This window comes from Pristiophorus japonicus, chromosome 3, assembly GCF_044704955.1.
Source record: "Pristiophorus japonicus isolate sPriJap1 chromosome 3, sPriJap1.hap1, whole genome shotgun sequence".
NCBI classification, from domain to species: domain Eukaryota; kingdom Metazoa; phylum Chordata; class Chondrichthyes; family Pristiophoridae; genus Pristiophorus; species Pristiophorus japonicus.
The window spans coordinates 251,630,025-251,650,198 of record NC_091979.1 but is presented as its reverse complement, the minus strand read 5'-3'; the positions used below and the strand labels follow the sequence as shown (position 1 = coordinate 251,650,198).

Sequence of the window (20,174 nt, the reverse complement as noted above, 5' to 3'; positions counted from 1 at the left end):
GGCTTGGGGTGTCCCAATGTTTATCTGGAGGAAACTGTGGCTCATCCAAGACTGGATGTTGAACAAGCAGTCCAACGGCACAAAGGCATTGAAGGCGTTGAGAGAGATAGAGTTGGATTTCATCAGTGTACATCTGGAAGCTGACCCCATGTCTACGGATGATGTCGATTAGGGGCAGTATGTAGATGATGACGAGGAGGGGGCCAATGATTGAACCTTGGGGAACTCCAGGTGCAGAAAGAGAAGCCATTGGTAGAGATGCCCTGGCTGTGATCGGGTCGGTAAGAGCTCAGATACTGATTTTAAGGGAATGTTTCCAAATCTCACAGTGGGAGTGATATGAAACAACGCACGGCACTTTGGTAGCAGTGTAACACAGACTGTAGCAGATCAGCTGCCTGTTATATAACCCACCAAATCTTCCTTTCCATTGACTTCCCAATATTCCACATCCCTGCCGAAGTTCGAAGTCCCATCCATTGACATTTACTGAAGTAAGAGAACGTGTGTAAATGCTTGTACTGCATCCTTACAAATTTAAACCCCAAGACTGGGATTCGGACTTGAGATCTACCGTCAAAAGTCGAATACCCTGGCATCGTACTGACTGTGCCAACCTGAGCAACATTCAGGATGCTCAAATATTGAATATTATACATCATGTACTACATTTTATAAAGCAGGACTACAGGAATGCAGAAAAACTAATTTTGTTTGCTAAATAAATACAATATTTTCGAGTGGAACAAAAGAACTATAATCAAAAAGCTAGATGCAAAATTCAGCTAAAAGAGATTAACATCATTTACCTTTACTGAATGCTTCTGGAGACTCTTTCTTGAGCTCATCTGTTTCTAGACTTCTTACACTGATGCTTGCCACTGATTGGTCAGTTCTCTGGGTTTCTAATATTTCCTCTGAAAAGTGTTCCTTTTGGAGCTTCTCGTCAGTTTCATAAGACTCACCAGGTCTGCACTGGATCTCTGTAGCCAAATGCCCAATGGATTCACTGTCACTCAATACTTTATCCATTTCATAGTTTTTACAACCCGCAGGATTTTCCGGTGACTTCACATCAGTTCTCAGAGTCTGTTCAATTTCACTCGTCAAGTTGGACATTAATTGACAATGACCCGCAGATTCCACACTGCCGAGAGAAGGAGCCGGACTCATTAGTCTGAGCACTTCGAGTGAAGTGCCACGGTGACTGTCACTGGGATGCCCACAGTCAGGAATTGTCTCTTTTGTTATTAGGTCGACATTGCTTGTTTCCATGTTTCTATCCTGTTCCGTTTGAACACAGTCACTCTCCTTGATCTCAGGCATCTCCAGTTGTATCTCCATCAAATGCTCTTCCTCTTCTCCCACCTCATCCACAGTCACAAACTCCTCCATGCTGCCCGAATACCATGCTTCTTCTTCAGCCTCACTGCCACTTTCCCAGGTTGCGCTCTGTACAAGAATGTGAATTTTGACAAAGATATCATTAAAGGGATGAGGTCCTACGAGACGAATTTAAGGAGCTAGGACCTAAATTAAAAAGTAGGACCTCAAAAGTAATAATCTCGGGATTTCTACCAGTGCCACGTGCTAGTCAGAATAGGAATCGCAGCTTAGCGCAGAAGAATATGTGGCTTGAGCAGTGGTGCAGCAGGGAGGGATTCAAATTCCTGGGACATTGGAACCGGTTCTGGGGGAGGTGGGACCAGTACAAACCGGATGGTCTGCACCTAGGCAGGACCGGAACCAATGTCCTCGGGTGAGTGTTTGCTAGTGCTGTTGGGGAGGAGTTAAACTAATATGGCAGGGGGATGGGAACCAATGCAGGGAGACAGAGAGAAACAAAATGGAGACAGAAGCAAAAGACAGAAAGGAGATGAGTAAAAGTGGAGGGCAGAGAAACCCAAGGCAAAAAACAAAAAGGGCCACTGTACAGCAAAATTCTAAAGGGTCAAAGTGCAATAAAAAGGCAAGCCTGAAAGCTCGGTGCCTCAATGCCAGGATTATTCGGAACCCAGGAGAGGGCTCTGAGCTAGTTAGAGTGGGTGAGAGCGCAGATGAACAGGACCCCAAGAAAGAATGCAAAAGGCAGGAGGCAACAGAGCAGAGTAGCACTGGGGTAAGTGTGAACCACAAGGTGATAGGAAGGGACAATATGTATGAATATAAAGGGGCTGCAGAAGGGGTCAAAACTAAAAATCATGGTTTAAAAACTAGTATTAAAACACTCTACCTAAACGCACGCAGCATTCAAAATAAAGTAAATGAGTTGGCAGCACAAATCATTACAAATGGGTATGATTTGGTGGCCATTACAGAAACGTGGTTGCAGGAGGGCCAAGACTGGGAATTAAACATACAGGGGTATCTGACAATTCAGAAGGATAGACAAGAAGGGAAAGGAAGTGGGGTAGCTCTGTTAACAAAGGATGATATCAGGGCAGTTGTGAGAGATGATATTGGCTCCAATGAACAAAATGTTGAATCATTGTGGGTGGAGATTAGAGATAGTAAGGGGAAAAAGTCACTGGTGGGCGTAGTTTATAGGCCCCCAAATAATAACTTCACGATGGGGCGGACAATAATCAAGGGAATAATGAAGGCATGTGAAAAATGAACGGCAGTATTCATGGGGAATTTTAACCTACATATCAATTGGTCAAATCAAATCGCACGGGGTAGCCTGGAGGAGGAATTCATAGAATGCATACGGGATTGTTTCTTAGAACAGTATGTTACAGAACCCACAAGGGAGCAAGCTATCTTAGATCTGGTCCTGTGTAATGAGACAGGAATAATAAACGATCTCCTCGTAATAGATCCTCTCGGAATGAGTGATCACAGTATGGTTGAATTTGTAATACAGATTGAGGGTGAGGAAGTAGTGTCTCAAACGAGCGTACTATGCTTAAACAAAGGGGACTACAGTGGGATGAGGGCAGAGTTGGCTAAAGTAGACTGGGAACAAGTCTAAACGGTGGCACAATTGAGGAACAGTGGAGGACTTTTAAGGAGCTCTTTCACAGTGCTCAACAAAAATATATTCCAGTGAAAAAGAAGGGCGGTAAGAGAAGGGATAACCAGCTGTGGATAACCAAGGAAATAAAGGAGAGTATCAAATTAAAAACCAATGCGTATAAGGTGGCCAAGGTTAGTGGGAAACTAGAAGATTGGGAAAATTTTAAACGACAGCAAAGAATGACTAAAAGCAATAAAGAAAGGAAAGATAGATTACGAAAGTAAACTTGTGCAAAACATAAAAACAGATAGTAAAAGCTTTTACCGATATATAAAATGGAAGAGAGTGACTAAAGTCCCTCAGAAGATGAGAAGGGGGATTTAATAATGGGAAATGTGGAAATGGCTGAGACCTTAAACAATTATTTTGCTTCGATCTTCACAGTGGAAGACACAAAAACCATGCCAAAAATTGCTGGTCACGGGAATGTGGGAAGGGAGGACCTTGAGACAATCACTATCACTATGGGGGTAGTGCTGGATAGGCTAATCGGACTCAAGGTAGACAAGTCCCCTGGTCCTGATGAAATGCATCCCAGGGTATTAAAAGAGATGGTGGAAGTTATAGCAGATGCATTCGTTATAATCTACCAAAATTCTCTGGACTCTGGGGAGGTACCAGCGGATTGGAAAGCAGCTAATGTAACGCCTCTGTTTAAAAAAGGGGGCAGGCAAAAGGCAGGTAACTATAGGCCGGTTAGTTTAACATCTGTAGTGGGGAAAATGCTTGAAGCTATCATTAAGGAAGAAATAGCGGGACATCTAAATAAGAATAGTGCAATCAAGCAGACGCAACATGAATTCATGAAGGGGAAATCATGTTTAACTAATTTGCTGGAATTCTTTGAGGATATAACGAGCATGGTGGATAGAGGTGTACCGATGGATGTGGTGTATTTAGATTTCCAAAAGGCATTCAATAAGGTGCCACATAAAAGGTTACTGCAGAAGATAAAGGTACGTGAAGTCAGAGGAAATGTATTAGCATGGATAGAGAATTGGCTGGCTAACAGAAAGCAGTGAGTCAGGATAAATGGGTCCTTTTCGGGTTGGAAATCGGTGGTTAGTGGTGTGCCACAGGGATCGGTGCTGGGACCACAACTGTTTACAATATACATAGATGACCTGGAAGAGGGGACAGAGTGTAGTGTAACAAAATTTACAGATGACACAAAGATTAGTGGGAAAGTGGGTTGTGTAGAGGACACAGAGAGGCTGCAAAGAGATTTAGATAGGTTAAGCGAATGGGCTAAGGTTTGGCAGATGGAATACAATGTCGGAAAATGTGAGGTCATCCACCTTGGAAAAAAAAACAGTAAAAGGGAATATTATTTGAATGGGGAGAAATTACAACATGCTGCGGTGCAGAGGGACCTGGGGGTCCTTGTGCATGAATCCCAAAATTTTGTTACACTACACCCTCAAAGAATTCCAGCAAATTAGTTAAACATGATTTCCCCTTCATGAATTCATGTTGCGTCTGCTTGATTGCACTATTCTTATCTAGATGTCCCGCTATTTCTTCCTTAATGATAGCTTCAAGCATTTTCCCCACTACAGATGTTAAACTAACCGGCCTATAGTTACCTGCCTTTTGCCTGCCCCCTTAGTGTTATGTAATGATGTGTGTATCGTCCTGGTACCTTAAATGTAATGTAAGCACTACGCCACACCACAGAGGGCGCTGTGGTGGGAAACCTGGAAGTACCTAGAACAGGCACTATATAAGGCTGACCACCACACCTGAGAGGCACTCTGGAGCTGAACAATAAAGGACGAAGGTCATAGCAGTTAGACTTACACCAGACCGTGTGGAGTCAGTGATTTGTGTGCTACATACATCACATTGGCAACGAAGAAGCGGATGAATTCCACGCAACCATGGCTACTCTGGGCTCGCTAAAGGATTTTACCGTGGGCAATGATTGGGAGGCCTTCATGGAAAGGGTCGAGTACTACTTCACAGCAAATGACCTGACGGAGGACACGGACGCAATGAGAGAGAAGCGTAAGTCGAAATTGCTCTCCAGTTGTGGAGATGAGGTTTACTGTCTCGTCAGGGATTTGCTGGCACCCGGGAGCGCCAGGGACAAGTCATACGAGGAGCTGACTGAACTCATTCGTGACCAGTTGAAACCGAAGGAGAGCATCCTCACGGCCAGATACAAATTTTACCATCACTGCAGACCTGAGGGCCAGGATATCACCAAATATGCTGCGGACCTCAGGAGACTCGCGGCGCCGTGTGATTTTGGCGCACACCTTGACGAGGCGTTGCGGGACGTTTTCGTTATGGGGATTGGCCATGAGGGCCTCCTTCACAAGCTGCTGGCCACGGAACTCACAGTCACCCTGACAAAAGCCATCACCATCAGCTGGGCATATATGACCTCGACTTGCAGCACCAAGCAAATAATCCACACAGTCTCGAACCCGGCAGGCACTGTCCACAGGATAGCGCCCACCACAGACAGAACTACAGAACGTGGCTCTGCCCGGGGCAGAGAGCACGGACCTCGGGATCCTGGAACTCGGAGTCCGCTGAGGGGGGCCAATCAAGCAGCACCATGCTGGCGTTGTGGAGGAAGCCATGGGGCTCACCGGTGCAGGTTTGCGAAGTATACGTGCAATACCTGCCACGTTAAAGGCCACCTTCAGCGTATGTGTAAAAGAAATCGGACTCACCATGTGGCTGAGGAGATGGGGGATGATCTACTGTTCAGCGAGGAGCAGGTCGAAGATGAGGTGTTGGGACTGTATACGTGCACCGACGATTCGCCCCCAGTGATAAGGGAAGTAAAAATCAACGGAGTCCCTGTGAGTATGGAAGTGGACACGGGCTCGGGTCTGTCGTTGATGAGTTGGAGAACCTTTGATAAACTGTGGATTAACCCAGCTGCACGACCCAAGCTGGTCCCGGTCACGGCGAAGCTGTGTACCTACACCAGGGAACTAATACCTGTTCTTGGCAGAGCGATGGTGCAGGTATCCCACGGGGACGAGACGCATGGTTTACCTTTGTGGGTCGTTGCAGGCGATGGGCCGACACTCCTCGGCCGGAGGTGGATGGGGACGGTCTGTGGAGCTGGGAAGACTTCATCACCCCACAGGCTGCTGCTCCCCGGGGTGCTGCCGTGCCCCGGGTCCCCAGAGAGCAGCGCCGACCGAGCTGGAGCTGCAACCTCAATCCACCCACAGGCAAGCCCCAGGCCCGGACCTCACACAGAGATCCTGCAGCCTCAGCTCCCACAGGCAAGCAGCCCTGCAGAGAGGGGCCTCGTGGGGGTGGGGTGAGCCGGCGGGGCGCTGCGGGTGGGGTGCGAGGGATCCAGGATGGCTGGCGGATCGGAAGAGCCCCGCTGAGGAAGCTGTTGTCGGGCGTGCCCCGACGAGAAAGTTGCCGTTGGGCGGGTCCCGCAGAGGAGCTGTTAGCATCGAGCAGCAGCTGGAGGTCGGCGGCCATGGCTGCCACATGGGAGGCCGCTACGGAGGCCACGGGGGAGGCGGCAAGTGCAGCCGCTGGAGAGGCCACGACGGTCGCAGGAGAGGCGGCAAGTCAAGTGGCAGCGGAGGGGAGTGGAGGCTGCGACGATGGAGGGCATCCGGAGCGGCGGAGAAGAAAATGGCGGCGGCATTGTGTTCAGAGCAGCAGAGCGGGCGGCGCCCAAGGAGAAGCCTCATGGAATCTTCCTGCATCAAAGATGGCGCCTTAAAAAGGAAATGCACCCGGGAGTCTTAAAAGGGCCTTACCAAGAGGTGGTCCCCACAAAGGACTTCTGTAAGGCAGAGCGAGTCTAAAATGAGTTATGTTAATGTGAGATGGCGAATTTATAATAAGAATTAATTTTTTAATGCTGAATGGCCATTGTATTTGTGTAAAATAATGGATGAAGTACAATTAATGATAAGGGCTAACAAGGAAATCAAGGATCCGTTACCAGTCAATAACTAGTTAATGTACCAGATAATATGTACTACACTAATGTGCTGTCCATGCCTACCTGCCTTCCATTGGACAAGTGTGATGTTATGTAATGATGTGTGTATCGTTGTCCTGCGTCCTGGTGGGGGGGGTGGTGGGGAAGGTGATGTTATGTAATGATGTGTGCATCGTCCTGGTACCTTAAATGTAACATAACCACAATGCTACACCACAGAGGGCGCTGTGGTGGGAAACCTGGAAGTACCTAGAACAAGCACTATAAAAGGCTGACCACCACACCTGAGAGGCATTCTGGAGCTGAACAATAAAGGACGAAGGTCACAGCAGTTAGATTTACACCAGACTGTGTGGAGTCAGTGATTTGTGTGCTACATACACCACAGTTAGTTTGCAGGTGCAGCAGGTAATCATGAAGGCGAATGGAATGTTGGCCTTCATTGTGAGAGGGATGGAGTACAAAAACAGAGAGGTCCTGCTGCAACTATACAGGGTATTGGTGAGGCCGCACCTGGAGTACTCCATGCAGTTTTGGTCACCTTACTTAAGGAAGGATATACTGGCTTTGGAGGGGGTACAGAGACGATTCACTAGGCTGATTCCGGAGATGAGGGGGTTACCTTATGATGATAGATTGAGTAGACTGGGTCTTTACTCGTTGGAGTTCAGAAGGATGAGGGGTGATCTTATCGAAACATTTAAAATAATGAAAGGGATAGACAAGATAGAGGCAGAGAGGTTGTTTCCACTGGTTGGGGAGACTAGAACTGGGGGGCATAGTCTCAAAATACAGGGGAGCCAATTTAAAATCGAGTTAAGAAGGAATTTCTTCTCCCAGAGGGTTGTGAATCTGTGGAATTCTCTGCCCAAGGAAGCAGTTGAGGCTAGCTCATTGAATGTATTCAAGTCACAGATAGATAGATTTTTAACCAATAAAGGGAATTAAGGGTTACGGGGAGCGGGTGGGTAAGTGGAGCTGAGTCCACGGCCAGATCAGCCATGATCTTGATGAATGACGGAGCAGGCTCGAGAGGCTAGATGGCCTACTCCTGTTCCTAATTCTTATGTTCTTATGTTCTTATGTAAATTTAAAGGCCAGGCCAATTAGCATAGTTTGTTGGAGCACTGATACACTACTGAAGTTGGGCCTGAGGGACATTATTGGGGAAGGCAAAAAAGGAGATTTGTTCTGCATCTGCCTACGCTATGGTTGATCCAGGAGTGTTTGATGTGCATGAACACTGGCTGCCTGAAAGTGGAACGGTTTCTAGCTCCCCTATTATCGTAGTATATTCGTGGGATGAAGGTATCTTTCCATGATTCTCCACACATTGAATTCCTGATCTTGGCTTTACCCAGTGCCCAGTGGAGGCCAGGTGCTCCCTCAGGGTGAAGAGCAATCATCCCAGGTTGCCTTTTCATGCTACTAGAGGTCCGTATCACAGCGGGCTTGGTGGAGTCTGGCAGCAGGTTGTCTGGACATCCACTTAGCCAAGCACAGCTTATGATGGGGGGTGAGGCGGGGGGGAGAAATTCGCATGGTTTGCAACTCCTGCTAATGAGGCGCAAATGATTTCTCGCCGGGGGAGAGGGCGGGGGTGCTACCGGCTTCCATCGAATTGCGCGGGAGTTAGCGGAGGCACAAAACCGGAACACCCCGGCCTGCTGCGCCGCCGCCAATGATGTCATCACCGTGCACAGCGCCCCGTTTCTGCCCCGCGCGGCCCGTATACGCCCCACTGCAGAAATTGGGCAGCGCTCCGTGAGGTTGCCGTGGGCGATGTCAGCGCCAGCCTTGCGGGTTGTGAACTGGGCTGCACTCCGCTCGCGGGGCGAAATTTAAAGTGGAGGTGCGCGCCGCCAGTTTATCCTGTCGGCTGAGTTACCAATCCAGCCTTCTGTTATTTTTTCCGTGGGGTCTGCGCCGCGATGGTGCAGCCCGGCACTCCACTTCTGTGGCGGGCTGCGGCCATGGCGCCCTGCACTCCTGGTGGCCTAGTGGAGGCCCCCTGCCCCACTGCAGAGGTCGTTGCGTGCCCTCCCCTTTAATGTAAGGGGGGGGGCCCTGTACTCCCACCAGCGCTACGTGGAGAGACCGTGCAGCGCTGCAACATTCACACGCTTACCGTCCCAGTACCGTCCCCGAGAGGAAGTGAAGCGCCCGACATTGCACTTCACTTCCTCTCGGGAACGGTAACCCCAATTTTGCTTCTAGAGTGGGACTTCTAGGATGGATGCAGGAAGTCCCGCCTCGTCTCGGTTACCGCCCCCAAACCGGGCGATACACTATTTCGGCAACTGTGAATCATGGAAAAGAATTGTCGGATCAAACAGCTCAGAAGGAGGCCATTCGGTCCATCATGTCTGTGCTGGCTCTTTGAAAGAGTTACTCAATTAGTCGCACTCCCCTGCTTTTTCCCCGTAGTCCTGCAAGTTTATATCCAATTCCAAGAGTCGAGGGGAAAAAATAAATTTCACCTTTAAAAAATATGCAAAGGATATCCATCATCATCATCATAGGCGGTCCCTTGGAATCGAGGAAGATTTGCTTCCACTCTTAAAAATGAGTCCTTAGGTGGCTGAACAGTCCAATACGAGAACCACAGTTCCTGCCACAAGTGGGACAGATAGTTTTTGAGGGTAAGGGTGGGTGGGACTGGTTTGCTGCACGCTCTTTCCGCTGCCTGCGCTTGATTTCTGCATGCTCTCGGCGATGAGACTCGAGGTGCTCAGCGCCCTCCTGGATGCACTTTCTCCACTTAGGGCGGTCTTTGGCCAGGGACTCCCAAGTGTCGGTGGGGTTGTTGCATTTTATCAGGATATCCATAGAAGCTCGAGGAACAGCACGTCACCTTTCTATTAAGCATTTTACAGCCTTCCGGACTCAACATCGAGTTCAACAATTTCAGATCATAACCTCTGCCCCCATTCTTTTGGACAGCAGCTGTTGGTGACGATTCTGATATTCCCATTTACACCCTATCTAGACCCATCATTTGTTCCTTTACTTGTCCCATTACCATCTCCTTTTGCTTTGCACAATCATCTCTTTTATCATTTAATGCGCAAACTGTTCCCGGGCGCAAACTTTACTGCCCCGCCGCCCCGAAATCATCAAAGCCGAAAATCCAGCCGCCCTTAAACTGTACAGTTCCTGTTTTCAATCCTTCCTCATTTTATATTCCCTCCCCTCTATGTTTCTGGTTCACATGCTTTTACTGAACCAAGAGGACAGGGGAACCACCTGCTGTCAGACATCTGCTAAAAATGCTCTTGGTCTTCACACCGGAGATGCACAATGCCAGCCTGGGTCGACTTGATCTTTAATTTTCTCAACCTTTCTGCCTGAAAGGGCCTTGTCTCTGATCATTTCTTCCTAGCTGAGATCAGGGGATTTGTCACACGGGGAATCCCGGGCATAATCTCATGTTCTACTGTTCAACAATATTCTTTCTTCTTCTTCGGCAGTCCCTCGGAGTCGAGGATGACGTGCTTCCACACTAAAACGAGTTCCAAGGTGACTGATGAAAACCAATGTGGGCCAGGTCCTGAACTTCATTTTAAAGGGTGGAAGATGCCTGTGCGTGAATTCTTTTAACGTGGGGTGGCTGTTACACACCAGCTACCACACGGGCTTGACAGAGCAAGGTTTTGGTCCAATGGCAAGGGGATCCAAGACGACTGGAGACCAGGCTCTGCTGCATGGGCCATGCCGCACACACACACACATTCCTACTGAGCCCCTCCCTCCCTCACATCCTCTCTCCCTGGTTTTCAGACCATCAGAGTGTTGCCAAATCCTGCCCTCTCCTAATCGCTGTAGTTTCTACCCAGAATCACTGGACATCAATCTAACTCGGGCCTCAGAGCGCCAACACACTGCCTCAGCATGCGGCCTCTTTGATCGTTGGATCGTCTTGTTACATGGCTAACCAGTTAAGCAATCGCTGCGACATACCTGTTCCTTTGTGTTTCTTTCTGGCTCAGGTTCTGGTGATGTGCTGCTGCTAGGAGGTGATGAGAATTGTTTTCTCGAACACTGACTGTGTTCTTCATCAACCTACAATCATAACAAAAGTGATTCTGAAGTGTTGTGCCTTGACTTGACCAAGAATAAAATATATGCCAAGAGTAAATGAGGAGGAATTTCTTCTCTCAGAGGGTCATGAATCTGTAGAATTCTCTACCCCAGAGAGCTGTGGAGGCTGGGTCTTTGAATATATTTAAGGTGGAAATAGACAGATTTTTGAATGATAAGGGAGTCAAGGGTTATGGGGAGCAGGAGGGGAAGTGGAGCTGAGGCCAAAATCAGCCATGATCATATTGAATGGCGGAGCAGACTCGAGGGGCCAAATGGCCCACTCCTGCTCCTATTTCTTATGGTTATATGTCTGTTAGCTGTAAGAGAGCTGCGTAAAATGGGTTTGGAGTGTCTCTACCTTAGTCCCAGCAGGCATGGACCCACAGCACAAAATTCCCACAGAATGACTGGTGTGGGAAATGGAAAGAAATCACACGACTGAAGTTGAGGATGTGACATTATTGGGGAAGTGAAAGAGGAGTTTTGTTCTGCAACTAACAATGCCAAGTTTGATCCAGGAGTGTTTGATATGCAGGGACACTGGATGCCTGTAAACTCTTTCATCTCAGTGGGTGGCAAGGTAGTAATGTACTTAATTGGCTGTGAAGCACTATGTGAGGTCCTGAGGTTGTGAAAGGCGAGGTATAAATGCAAGTTCTTTCTTTAAAAACTGACAGGAAATTGACACGAAATGGGACTTTATAAGAAAAATGGCAGGTGACAATGACATATGTGATTCCCTGCATTGGTCAATGGCCATGACATTTCATTCTCACCTCACTATCCAATGTTTCATCTTCCTGCTCACTCCTTTCATCCTCTTCAAGGGCTGTGTGGATTCTGTCTGTCTGAGCTGGAGATGTCACACTGTCACATTCACCTTTGTCCTCAGTCTGATCTTGACTGCTTGAAGTTCTTCTCTTGCCTGGCTGCTGGTGGACATCACTGTCTCTCCCGTTACTCTGTGGTGAATGTTGACTCCTTATTAATTTAAGCTTTTGTTCTTTCTTATAACTCTCTTCATTTCGGATCTTATACTTAGACTGCGATGGAATCTGGTTTTGAAGGCTGGATTTTGAATATTTATCTTTATGTCTGTGATATCCATCTCCTCTGTTCTCCAATGACTTTGGACTAGATCGCCCACTTGGTTTTAAATGTTGTTTTCTGTCATAACCCCACTTGTCAGACCCATCTCTACCCTGTTCACAATAATTCTTTGCTGTGGATTCATCTTTTTCCTCCTCTCTTCTTTTGTGAGAAGAGCCGTCCCGTGATTCTTTTCTTTCCGTCCCATTATTCCGCTCTCCCCTGCTGATTGCCATCGGGCTCAGATTGCTCCTGCGAGGGCTCATTGAGGAAAGCTGGGAAGAACTACAGGATGTCAAGCTTGGGCTATGAGATTCCATCCTTGGGCTGAGTGACTTTGTAAGGGGACTGCGGGACCTGGGCCTTTCCAATGGAAATCTGTAACAAGAAATGGTCCAATTGTAAGAATCAATATACAGCGAAAAATGCCTGTGAAAACCCTCAGTACTTTACTGTCAGTATGGTTTTCTGAACACCGCAAATACTTTTCAAATGGGAATGGCTGGTCCAGTAATGAAGGGTCATGGTTAGTAAGAGATTGACGTGAAATTAATTGGGTCAATCTAGTTCCTATTGTTTTCAGATCCATAATAGAATTTAACGGCCACCACACATTAAAAAAATCCACATACAGGCATCTTCCACCCTTCAGGATGTAGTTCAGGATCTGAAATTTTAGGTCCTTCATTGAAACACCTGTGAACTCATCCCTTTTTGGCGAGGAAGCAAGTCATCCTCGCTTTGAGGGACTGCCTATGATGATGAGAAAATTGCCCAGGATTCAGCACAAATTTCTTATTCAGAACGGCCACAAGAATGATTCATCGCTGAGGCTCAAGTTATCGGAATCAGACTCTGCGGCTGGGGTCCTGCTCCAGAGAATTGAGGATTGAATCCAGGCTGATACCTCAGTGCGGTACTGAGCGCTACACTGTCAGAGGTGCCATCTTTCGAATGGAACATTAAACCGACACCCTGTCTGTCTTCTCAGGGAGATGTAAAATATCCCATGGCACTCTGAAGAAGAGCAGGGGAGTTCTCCCAGTGTCCTGGCCAACATTTATCCTTCAACCAACACCACTAAAAACAATGAATCTAGCCATGTATCTCATTGCTGTTTGTAGATCTTTGTTGTGCACAAATTTCCTGCAACATTTGTCTATATTACAAGAGTGACTACTTCATTGACTGTGTAGCACTTTGTGATGCTTGAGGATGTCAAAGACGCTATGAAATGCTAGTTAGTTCTTTCATCTATGTCCACTTTTATAATAGAAACTGCTGGGTCAGGTCGACAATTCTGGCCGCGGGATCGGCCGGGCTGCCAACAGGGTGCCAGGCCACTGGCCCGGCCGAAATCCTCCCTGGTGGCCCAGTGTTTGCCACTACAGTGGCTGCAGAGTTCGCAGCGGCCCTCCCCCTTTAACTGATGGGGACATACATTGTGACGCACCAGCACGATGGCGTCATCAGCACGGCGCTGATGACTTTGAGCGTCGGCTACTCCGCCCTGCCCCCACTTCCGCCCTGATGATGAGGCCACTTCCGTCTCCCAAAAAAAGCACGAAGTGTTAAATTTCTCTGGTTTGGCCACCTCATGCATTGGGGTGGCCAAAACACTTCAAGAGCGCTAGGTGCGACTTGTTTCGGGACATGGGCAATTTCAGCCCCCTACTCTCCAACCAGCTCTACTTCTCTGTTTTCCAAATTGCCATACGTTTTCTTCTATTTAAGTATAAATAATGATATCAAATCAAATGTATAAAGACAAAGAGAGAAAGACTTCAAAATGGGGACTGAATCTGCATGTCATGGTCCAATTATCCCTCACCCTCTGACCTCACTTCACCTGAAGACTTGGCTGTGACAATACCACAGAGATTGACTAGTGTATAAAAAGTATATTCCTAAATTCTGAAAATGCACCAAATATAGTTAAAAAATATCAGGGTTTTCTGGGGCCAGGTCATAGAAACATCGAAACATGGAAACATAGAAAATTGGTGCAGGAGTAGGCCATTCAGCCCTTTGAGCCTGCACCACCATTCAATAAGATCATGACTGATCATTCCTTCAGTACCCCTTTCCTGCTTTCTCTCCATACCCCTTGATCCCTTTAGCCGTAAGGGCCATATCTAACTCCCTCTTGAATATATCCAATGAACTGACATCAACAACTCTCTGCGGCAGGGAATTTCACAGGTTAATGCTGTCAGATAACCTGAAGGAATTAAGCCATTTCATGATATACAATAAACCAATGCTAAATTTGACACTAAGACCACTGGAGGTTATGTAGCTTGTACCTCACAGTCAAGTAATCAGGAAGGCAAATGGAATGTTGGCCTTTATTGCAAGGGGGATGGAGTATAAAAGTACGGAAGTCCTGTGACAACTGTACAGGGTATTGGTGAGACTACACCTGGAGTACTGCGTACAGTTTTGGACTCCATATTTAAGCAGGGATATACTTGCATTGGAGGCAGTTCAGAGAAGGTTCACGAGGTTGATTCCTGAGACAAAGGGATTGTCTTATGAAGATGCGTTGAGCAGGTTGGGCCTATACTCATTGGAGTTTAGAAGACTGAGAGGTGATCTTATTGAAACATATAGGGGCAGAAATACGGGCCTCTCGGGCCCGTACAAGGTTTCTACGGACCCGGGAAGGCATCAGAAAAGCCGGTTTTCAGTTGTGCATGCGCTGAAAACCGGCTTTACCAACGCAGATCAGGAGCAAGGACATTTGCTGGGCAAGATTGCGGTATTTACTCATATCGTGCCCAGCAAATGTCCTCAAAATTCTTGTGCTTGATAAAAGCAGGCACATAGCCTACTTTTACAGGCGCAAGTGTTTAAAAATATACAAAAACATTTTAAAATAAAGTTATAAAACACATTTTATTGTTAAAAACCCTCCCCACTACGGTAAGTTTATTTTAAAGCACAAAAACTGATACGTCCTTACTGCACAGTATAAATGCACACGAGGCCCATGCTTGAGAGAAGGTCAGTCTGTGACCTGTCCTTTATTCCTTAGCACTCAAGTGATCAAGGTGGGTGGAGCTTCCCCTTTTATACCTGAAGGTCCAGGTTAGGAGTGTCTCCCACCTAGTGGTTAGTGTTCTCACGGTGCACAACTTAGGTCAATTTATACATGGGTTACAATGCTGGTTGAATACATGACATCACCTCCCCCACCAAAGTCTTATTGGGATCACAGGTTGAGTCTCTCTGGTGGTTTACGCTCCCTTGTAGAGCGCCTGAGTTGGGGCTCCGGTTGTTGGGCGCTGGCCTGAGTGTCTGCTGTTTGCAGTGCCTCAGGCCTGTCCGGACTGCCCACAGTGACTGGGCTCTCCTCCCTTTGGTTCCGGTGTTTGGTCACCTGTGGTGGAGTGAACTCTATATCGTGTTCTTCCTCTGCTTCTTCTATGGGGTTGCTGAACCTCCTTTTTGTTTGATCCACATGTTTGCGGCAGATTTGTCCATTGGTAAGTTTAACTACCAGAATCCTATTTCCCTCTTTGGCAACCACAGTGCCTGCGAGCCATTTGGGCCCTGCAGCATAGTTGAGGACAAAAACAGGATCATTTACATCAATACATCGCGCCCTCGCATTCCTGTCATGGTAGTGATATTGTGACTGGCGCCTGCTCTCGACAATTTCTTTCATGGTGGGGTGTATAAGGGATAATCGGGTTTTGAGCGTCCTTTTCATTAGTAGCTCTGCGGGTGGAACCCCTGTGAGCGAGTGTGGTCGGGATCTATAGGCCAACAGGAGGCGTGATAAGCGGGTTTGTAGGGAACCCCCTTGGAATCTGAGCATCCTCTGTTTGATTATCTGCACTGCTCGTTCTGCCTGGCCGTTTGAGGCCGGCTTGAACGGTGCCGTTCTAACATGGTTAATTCCATTGCCTGCCATGAAGTCCTGGAATTCAGTGCTTGTGAAGCACGGGCCATTGTCGCTGACCAAGGTGTCCGGTAGACCGTGGGCGGCGAACATTGCCCGTAGACTTTCTACTGTGGCAGAGGATGTGCTTGAATTTAAAATGTCACACTCGATCCATTTGGAGTAGGCGTCTACTACAACCAAAACATTTTCCCCATGAAAGGACCTGCGTAGTCCACATGGATGCATGACCAAGGCTTGGCGGGCCATGGGCAGGGACTAAAGGGGGCTTCCCTGGGCGCATGGCCCAGCTGGGCACACGTGTTGCACCTGCGAACACAAAGTTCCAGATCTGCGTCTATCCCTGGCCACCAAACGTGTGACCTGGCAATTGCGACACTGCCCGGGTGCCCATTGTGGAGTTCTCTGATGAACACCTCTCTGCCCATCTGGGGCATGACTATGCGGTTTCCCCACAGTAGGCAATCGGCCTGAATCGAGAGTTCATCCTTGCGCCTGTGAAATGGTTTAAATTTCTCAGGGCATGCCCTGTACGTGGCTGCCCAGTCCCCATTCAGGACACATTTCTTGACTAGAGACAATAGCGGGTCTCTATTTGTCCAGACTTTAATCTGACGGGCTGTCACGGGTGAGCCTTCGCTGCCGAAAGCTTCAACAGCCATGACCATCTCAGCACCATGCTCGGTAGCCCCCTCAGTGGTGGCTAGTGGGAGCCTGCTGAGTGCATCAGCGCAGTTTTCGGTGCCCGGTCTGTGCCGAATTGTGTAGTCATAGGCAGCTAACATGAGTGCCCACCTCTGTATGCGGGCCGATGCGTTTGCATTTATGGCCTTGTTGTCGGCCAAAAGGGACGTTAGGGGTTTGTGATCTGTCTCCAGCTTAAATTTCCTGCCAAACAGGTACTGGTGCATTTTCTTTACCGCATATACACATGCGAGCGCCTCCTTTTCTATCATCCCGTAGCCCCTTTCTGCCTGGGACAGACTCCTGGAAGCATAAACTACCGGCTGTAACTGACCCTTGGCATTGACATGCTGCAACACACACCCGACACCATAGGACGACGCATCGCACGTTAACACAAGTTTCTTACATGGGTCATATAGCGTTAACAGATTGTTGGAACATAACAAATTGCGTGCTCTATTAAAAGCCCTTTCCTGGCTGTCCCCCCAGACCCATTCGCGACCTTTGCGTAGGAGCACGTGTAGCGGCTCTAGCAGCGTGCTCAATTTGGGAAGAAAGTTACCAAAATAGTTCAGGAGCCCAAGGAACGAACGCAGCTCCGTCGTGTTACGGGGTCTGGGTGCTCTCTGGATCGCTTCCGTCTTGGATGCAGTCGGGCTGATCCCGTCTGCTGCTACCCTCATCCCCAGGAATTCTACCTCTGGAGCTAGGAAGACGCACTTCGCCTTTTTCAGTCGCAGCCCTACCCGGTCCAGTCTGCGTAACACCTCCTCCAGGTTGTGGAGGTGTTCTTCAGTATCGTAACCTGTAATGAGGATGTCGTCTTGAAAAACCACCGTCCCTGGAATCGACTTGAGGAGGCTTTCCATATTTCGTTGGAAGATCGCGGCGGCCGAGTGAATCCCAAACGGACATCTGTTGTACTCAAACAACCCCTTGTGTGTCATGATGGTGGTCAGCTTCTTCGACTCACTTGCCAGCTCCTGGGTCATGTAAGCTGAGGTCAGGTCCAATTTTGAAAAAAGTTTGCCACCGGATAGCGTCGTAAAGAGGTCCTCCGCTCTCGGTAGCGGGTACTGGTCTTGGAGTGACACCTGATTGATGGTGGCCTTGTAATCGCCACATATCCTGACCGACCCATCCGCCTTGAGCACCGGCACAATCGGGCTCGCCCAGTCACTGAATTCGACTGGCGAGATGATGCCTTCCCTCAACAGGCGGTCCAATTCGCCTTCTATCTTTTCCCGCATCACGTACAGTACCGCTCTGGCCTTGTGGTGTACTGGTCTGGCGTCCGGGTTTATGTGAATCACTACCTTGGCCCCCATGAAAGTGCCAATGCCGGGTTGAAATAATGAGTCAAATTTGTCCAGGACCTGTGAGCATGATACTCGCTCCACGGAGGAAATTGCATTGATATCGCCCCATTTCCAGTTCATGGCAGCAATCCAACTCCTCCCCAGTAGTGCGGGATCGTCCCCTGGGACAATCCAGAGTGGCAACCTGTTCTCCGAATCTTTGTGGATCACAACTACAGTGGCGCTGCCTAGCACCGGAATGATCTGCTTTGTGTAAGTCCGTAGCTGTGCGTCAATCGGCGATAATTTTGGCCTCCTGGCCTTGGATGCCCACAACTTTTCGAACTGTTTGATACCCATCAGGGACTGGCTGGCCCCCGTGTCTAACTCCATTGATACTGGGATGCCATTGAGGAGCACTTTCATCATTATTGGTGGCGTCCTGGTGTATGAACTGTATACGTGCTCCACATGAACTCGCTGAACTTCAGCTTCCAGCGATTTCCCCCAGTGTCCATTTCTGCAATTTCTGCAGGTATTTTGCTCATCTCTGCAAACTCCGGCTGAGTGTGTGCCTCCACGCCTCCAACATGAGCTGTTGTTTGAAACAAAAGGTCCCTTGCCAGTCGATCGTCCCTGACTGCCCCTGTTATTGTCCTTGAGTGCACCATTAACAGGTGTTGATGGCCCCATTACTGGCCGCATTGTCCCTTGCAATGGCGTGAATCGCTGTTCAGCTTGCCATTGTCTCTGTCGAACTCCCCTTCTGGGTTCGACGACATGTTGGGGCATGCCTGACTGCCCTTGTCTGCCTGGAGAACTGTGTGCTGCTTTAACAATGTTGAATCTCTGTCCCAACCATTCCTTAACACAGTACCTCTCGTCTGTTCTGCTAGTGGCCATGCTCGCGTGGTTTAAATCCCAGTTTCTTGTCGCCATTGATACGTCCTTACTACACAGTATAAATGCACACGAGGCACATGCTTGAGAGAAGGTCAGTCTGTGACCTGTGCTTTATTCCTTAGCACTCAAGTGATCAAGGTGGGTGGAGCTTCCCCTTTTATACCTGAAGGTCCAGGTTAGGAGTGTCTCGTCTCCCACTTAGTGGCCAGTGTTCTCACGGTGTACAACTTAGGTCAATTTATACATGGGTTACAATGCTGGTTGAATACATGACAAAAACTTTTTTAAAAATCAGATAAATATATTTTTTTATAAGACATGAATAACTTTAATTTAAATGAATCTTAAATATGTAGTGTATATTTTCTATTTTTTTATTAGTGTTTTGGGTGTTTGGGGGGAGTTTCTCATTCATAATAATAGGAACTCCAACTTACGGAGTTCCCATTATTATGAATGAGAAAATACTGTACCATGATTGGTTGTCCAGAGCCATGTGACTCCAGCTCCAGCTTGCAGACGTCCCAACGTGCACGCACTGCGACGCGCAGGGAGTGAAGGCCTCAGGACCGGGATCTCGAGCGGGTGCAGCAGGAACAGGTAAGTGCGCATTTTTTGTCCTTTTTTCAGTCGTTTTCCTGCAGGAAGACCGCGACCGGGAATTTTAGGCCATTAGATTCTGAGGGGGCTTGACAAGGTGGATGCAGAGAGGATGTTTCCCCACATGGGGGAATCTAGAACCAGGGGGCATAGTTTCAGAATCAAGGGTTGCCCATTTAAAATGGAAATGAGGAGGAATTTCTTCTCACAGAGGGTCGTGAATCTTTGGAATTCTCTACCCCAGAGAGCTGTGGAGGCTGGGTCTTTGAATGTATTTAAGGTGGAGATAGACAGATTTTTGAAAGATAAAGGAGTCAAGGGTTATGTGGAGCAGGCAGGGAAGTGGAGTTGAGGCCAAGATCCGATCAGCCATGATCTTATTGAATGGCGGAGCAGGCTCGAGGGGTCAAATGGCCTACTCCTGCTCCTATTTCTTATGTTCCTATGTTACGCCCATTGGTACCAGGTGTTGAGCAACCTAACCAGCGGCCCTTAAAGGGACAGCTGCAGACCGCTCAGGAAACGCAGCCAGAAGTAAAAAATGCTCCTCCTGGCCCCACAGAAATCTTGCCACCCACTGGTGTGGCCCATCCACACTTTGACCTACGATTGCCTCCCCCTTTACTCCCGTCCTTTAACCCATTACTTCCA

At 48.2% G+C, this 20,174-nt stretch overlaps 1 protein-coding gene across 3 annotated transcripts in view; it reads right to left on the bottom strand.

Annotated features, from left to right (window-relative positions):
- rbm20 (RNA binding motif protein 20) overlaps positions 1-20,174 on the bottom strand; it is a 423,896-nt gene that overhangs the window by 39,062 nt on the left and 364,660 nt on the right. For 2 of the 3 annotated variants that reach the window (XM_070876536.1, XM_070876538.1), the window contains exons 9-11: positions 11,816-12,506; positions 10,917-11,018; positions 810-1,452 (exon numbers count right to left, since the gene is read on the bottom strand). In XM_070876536.1, coding sequence (XP_070732637.1) covers positions 810-1,452; positions 10,917-11,018; positions 11,816-12,506 — 1,436 coding nt within the window. The remainder of the gene's footprint in view (positions 1-809; positions 1,453-10,916; positions 11,019-11,815; positions 12,507-20,174) is intronic. The other variant, XM_070876537.1, reaches the window with a different exon arrangement.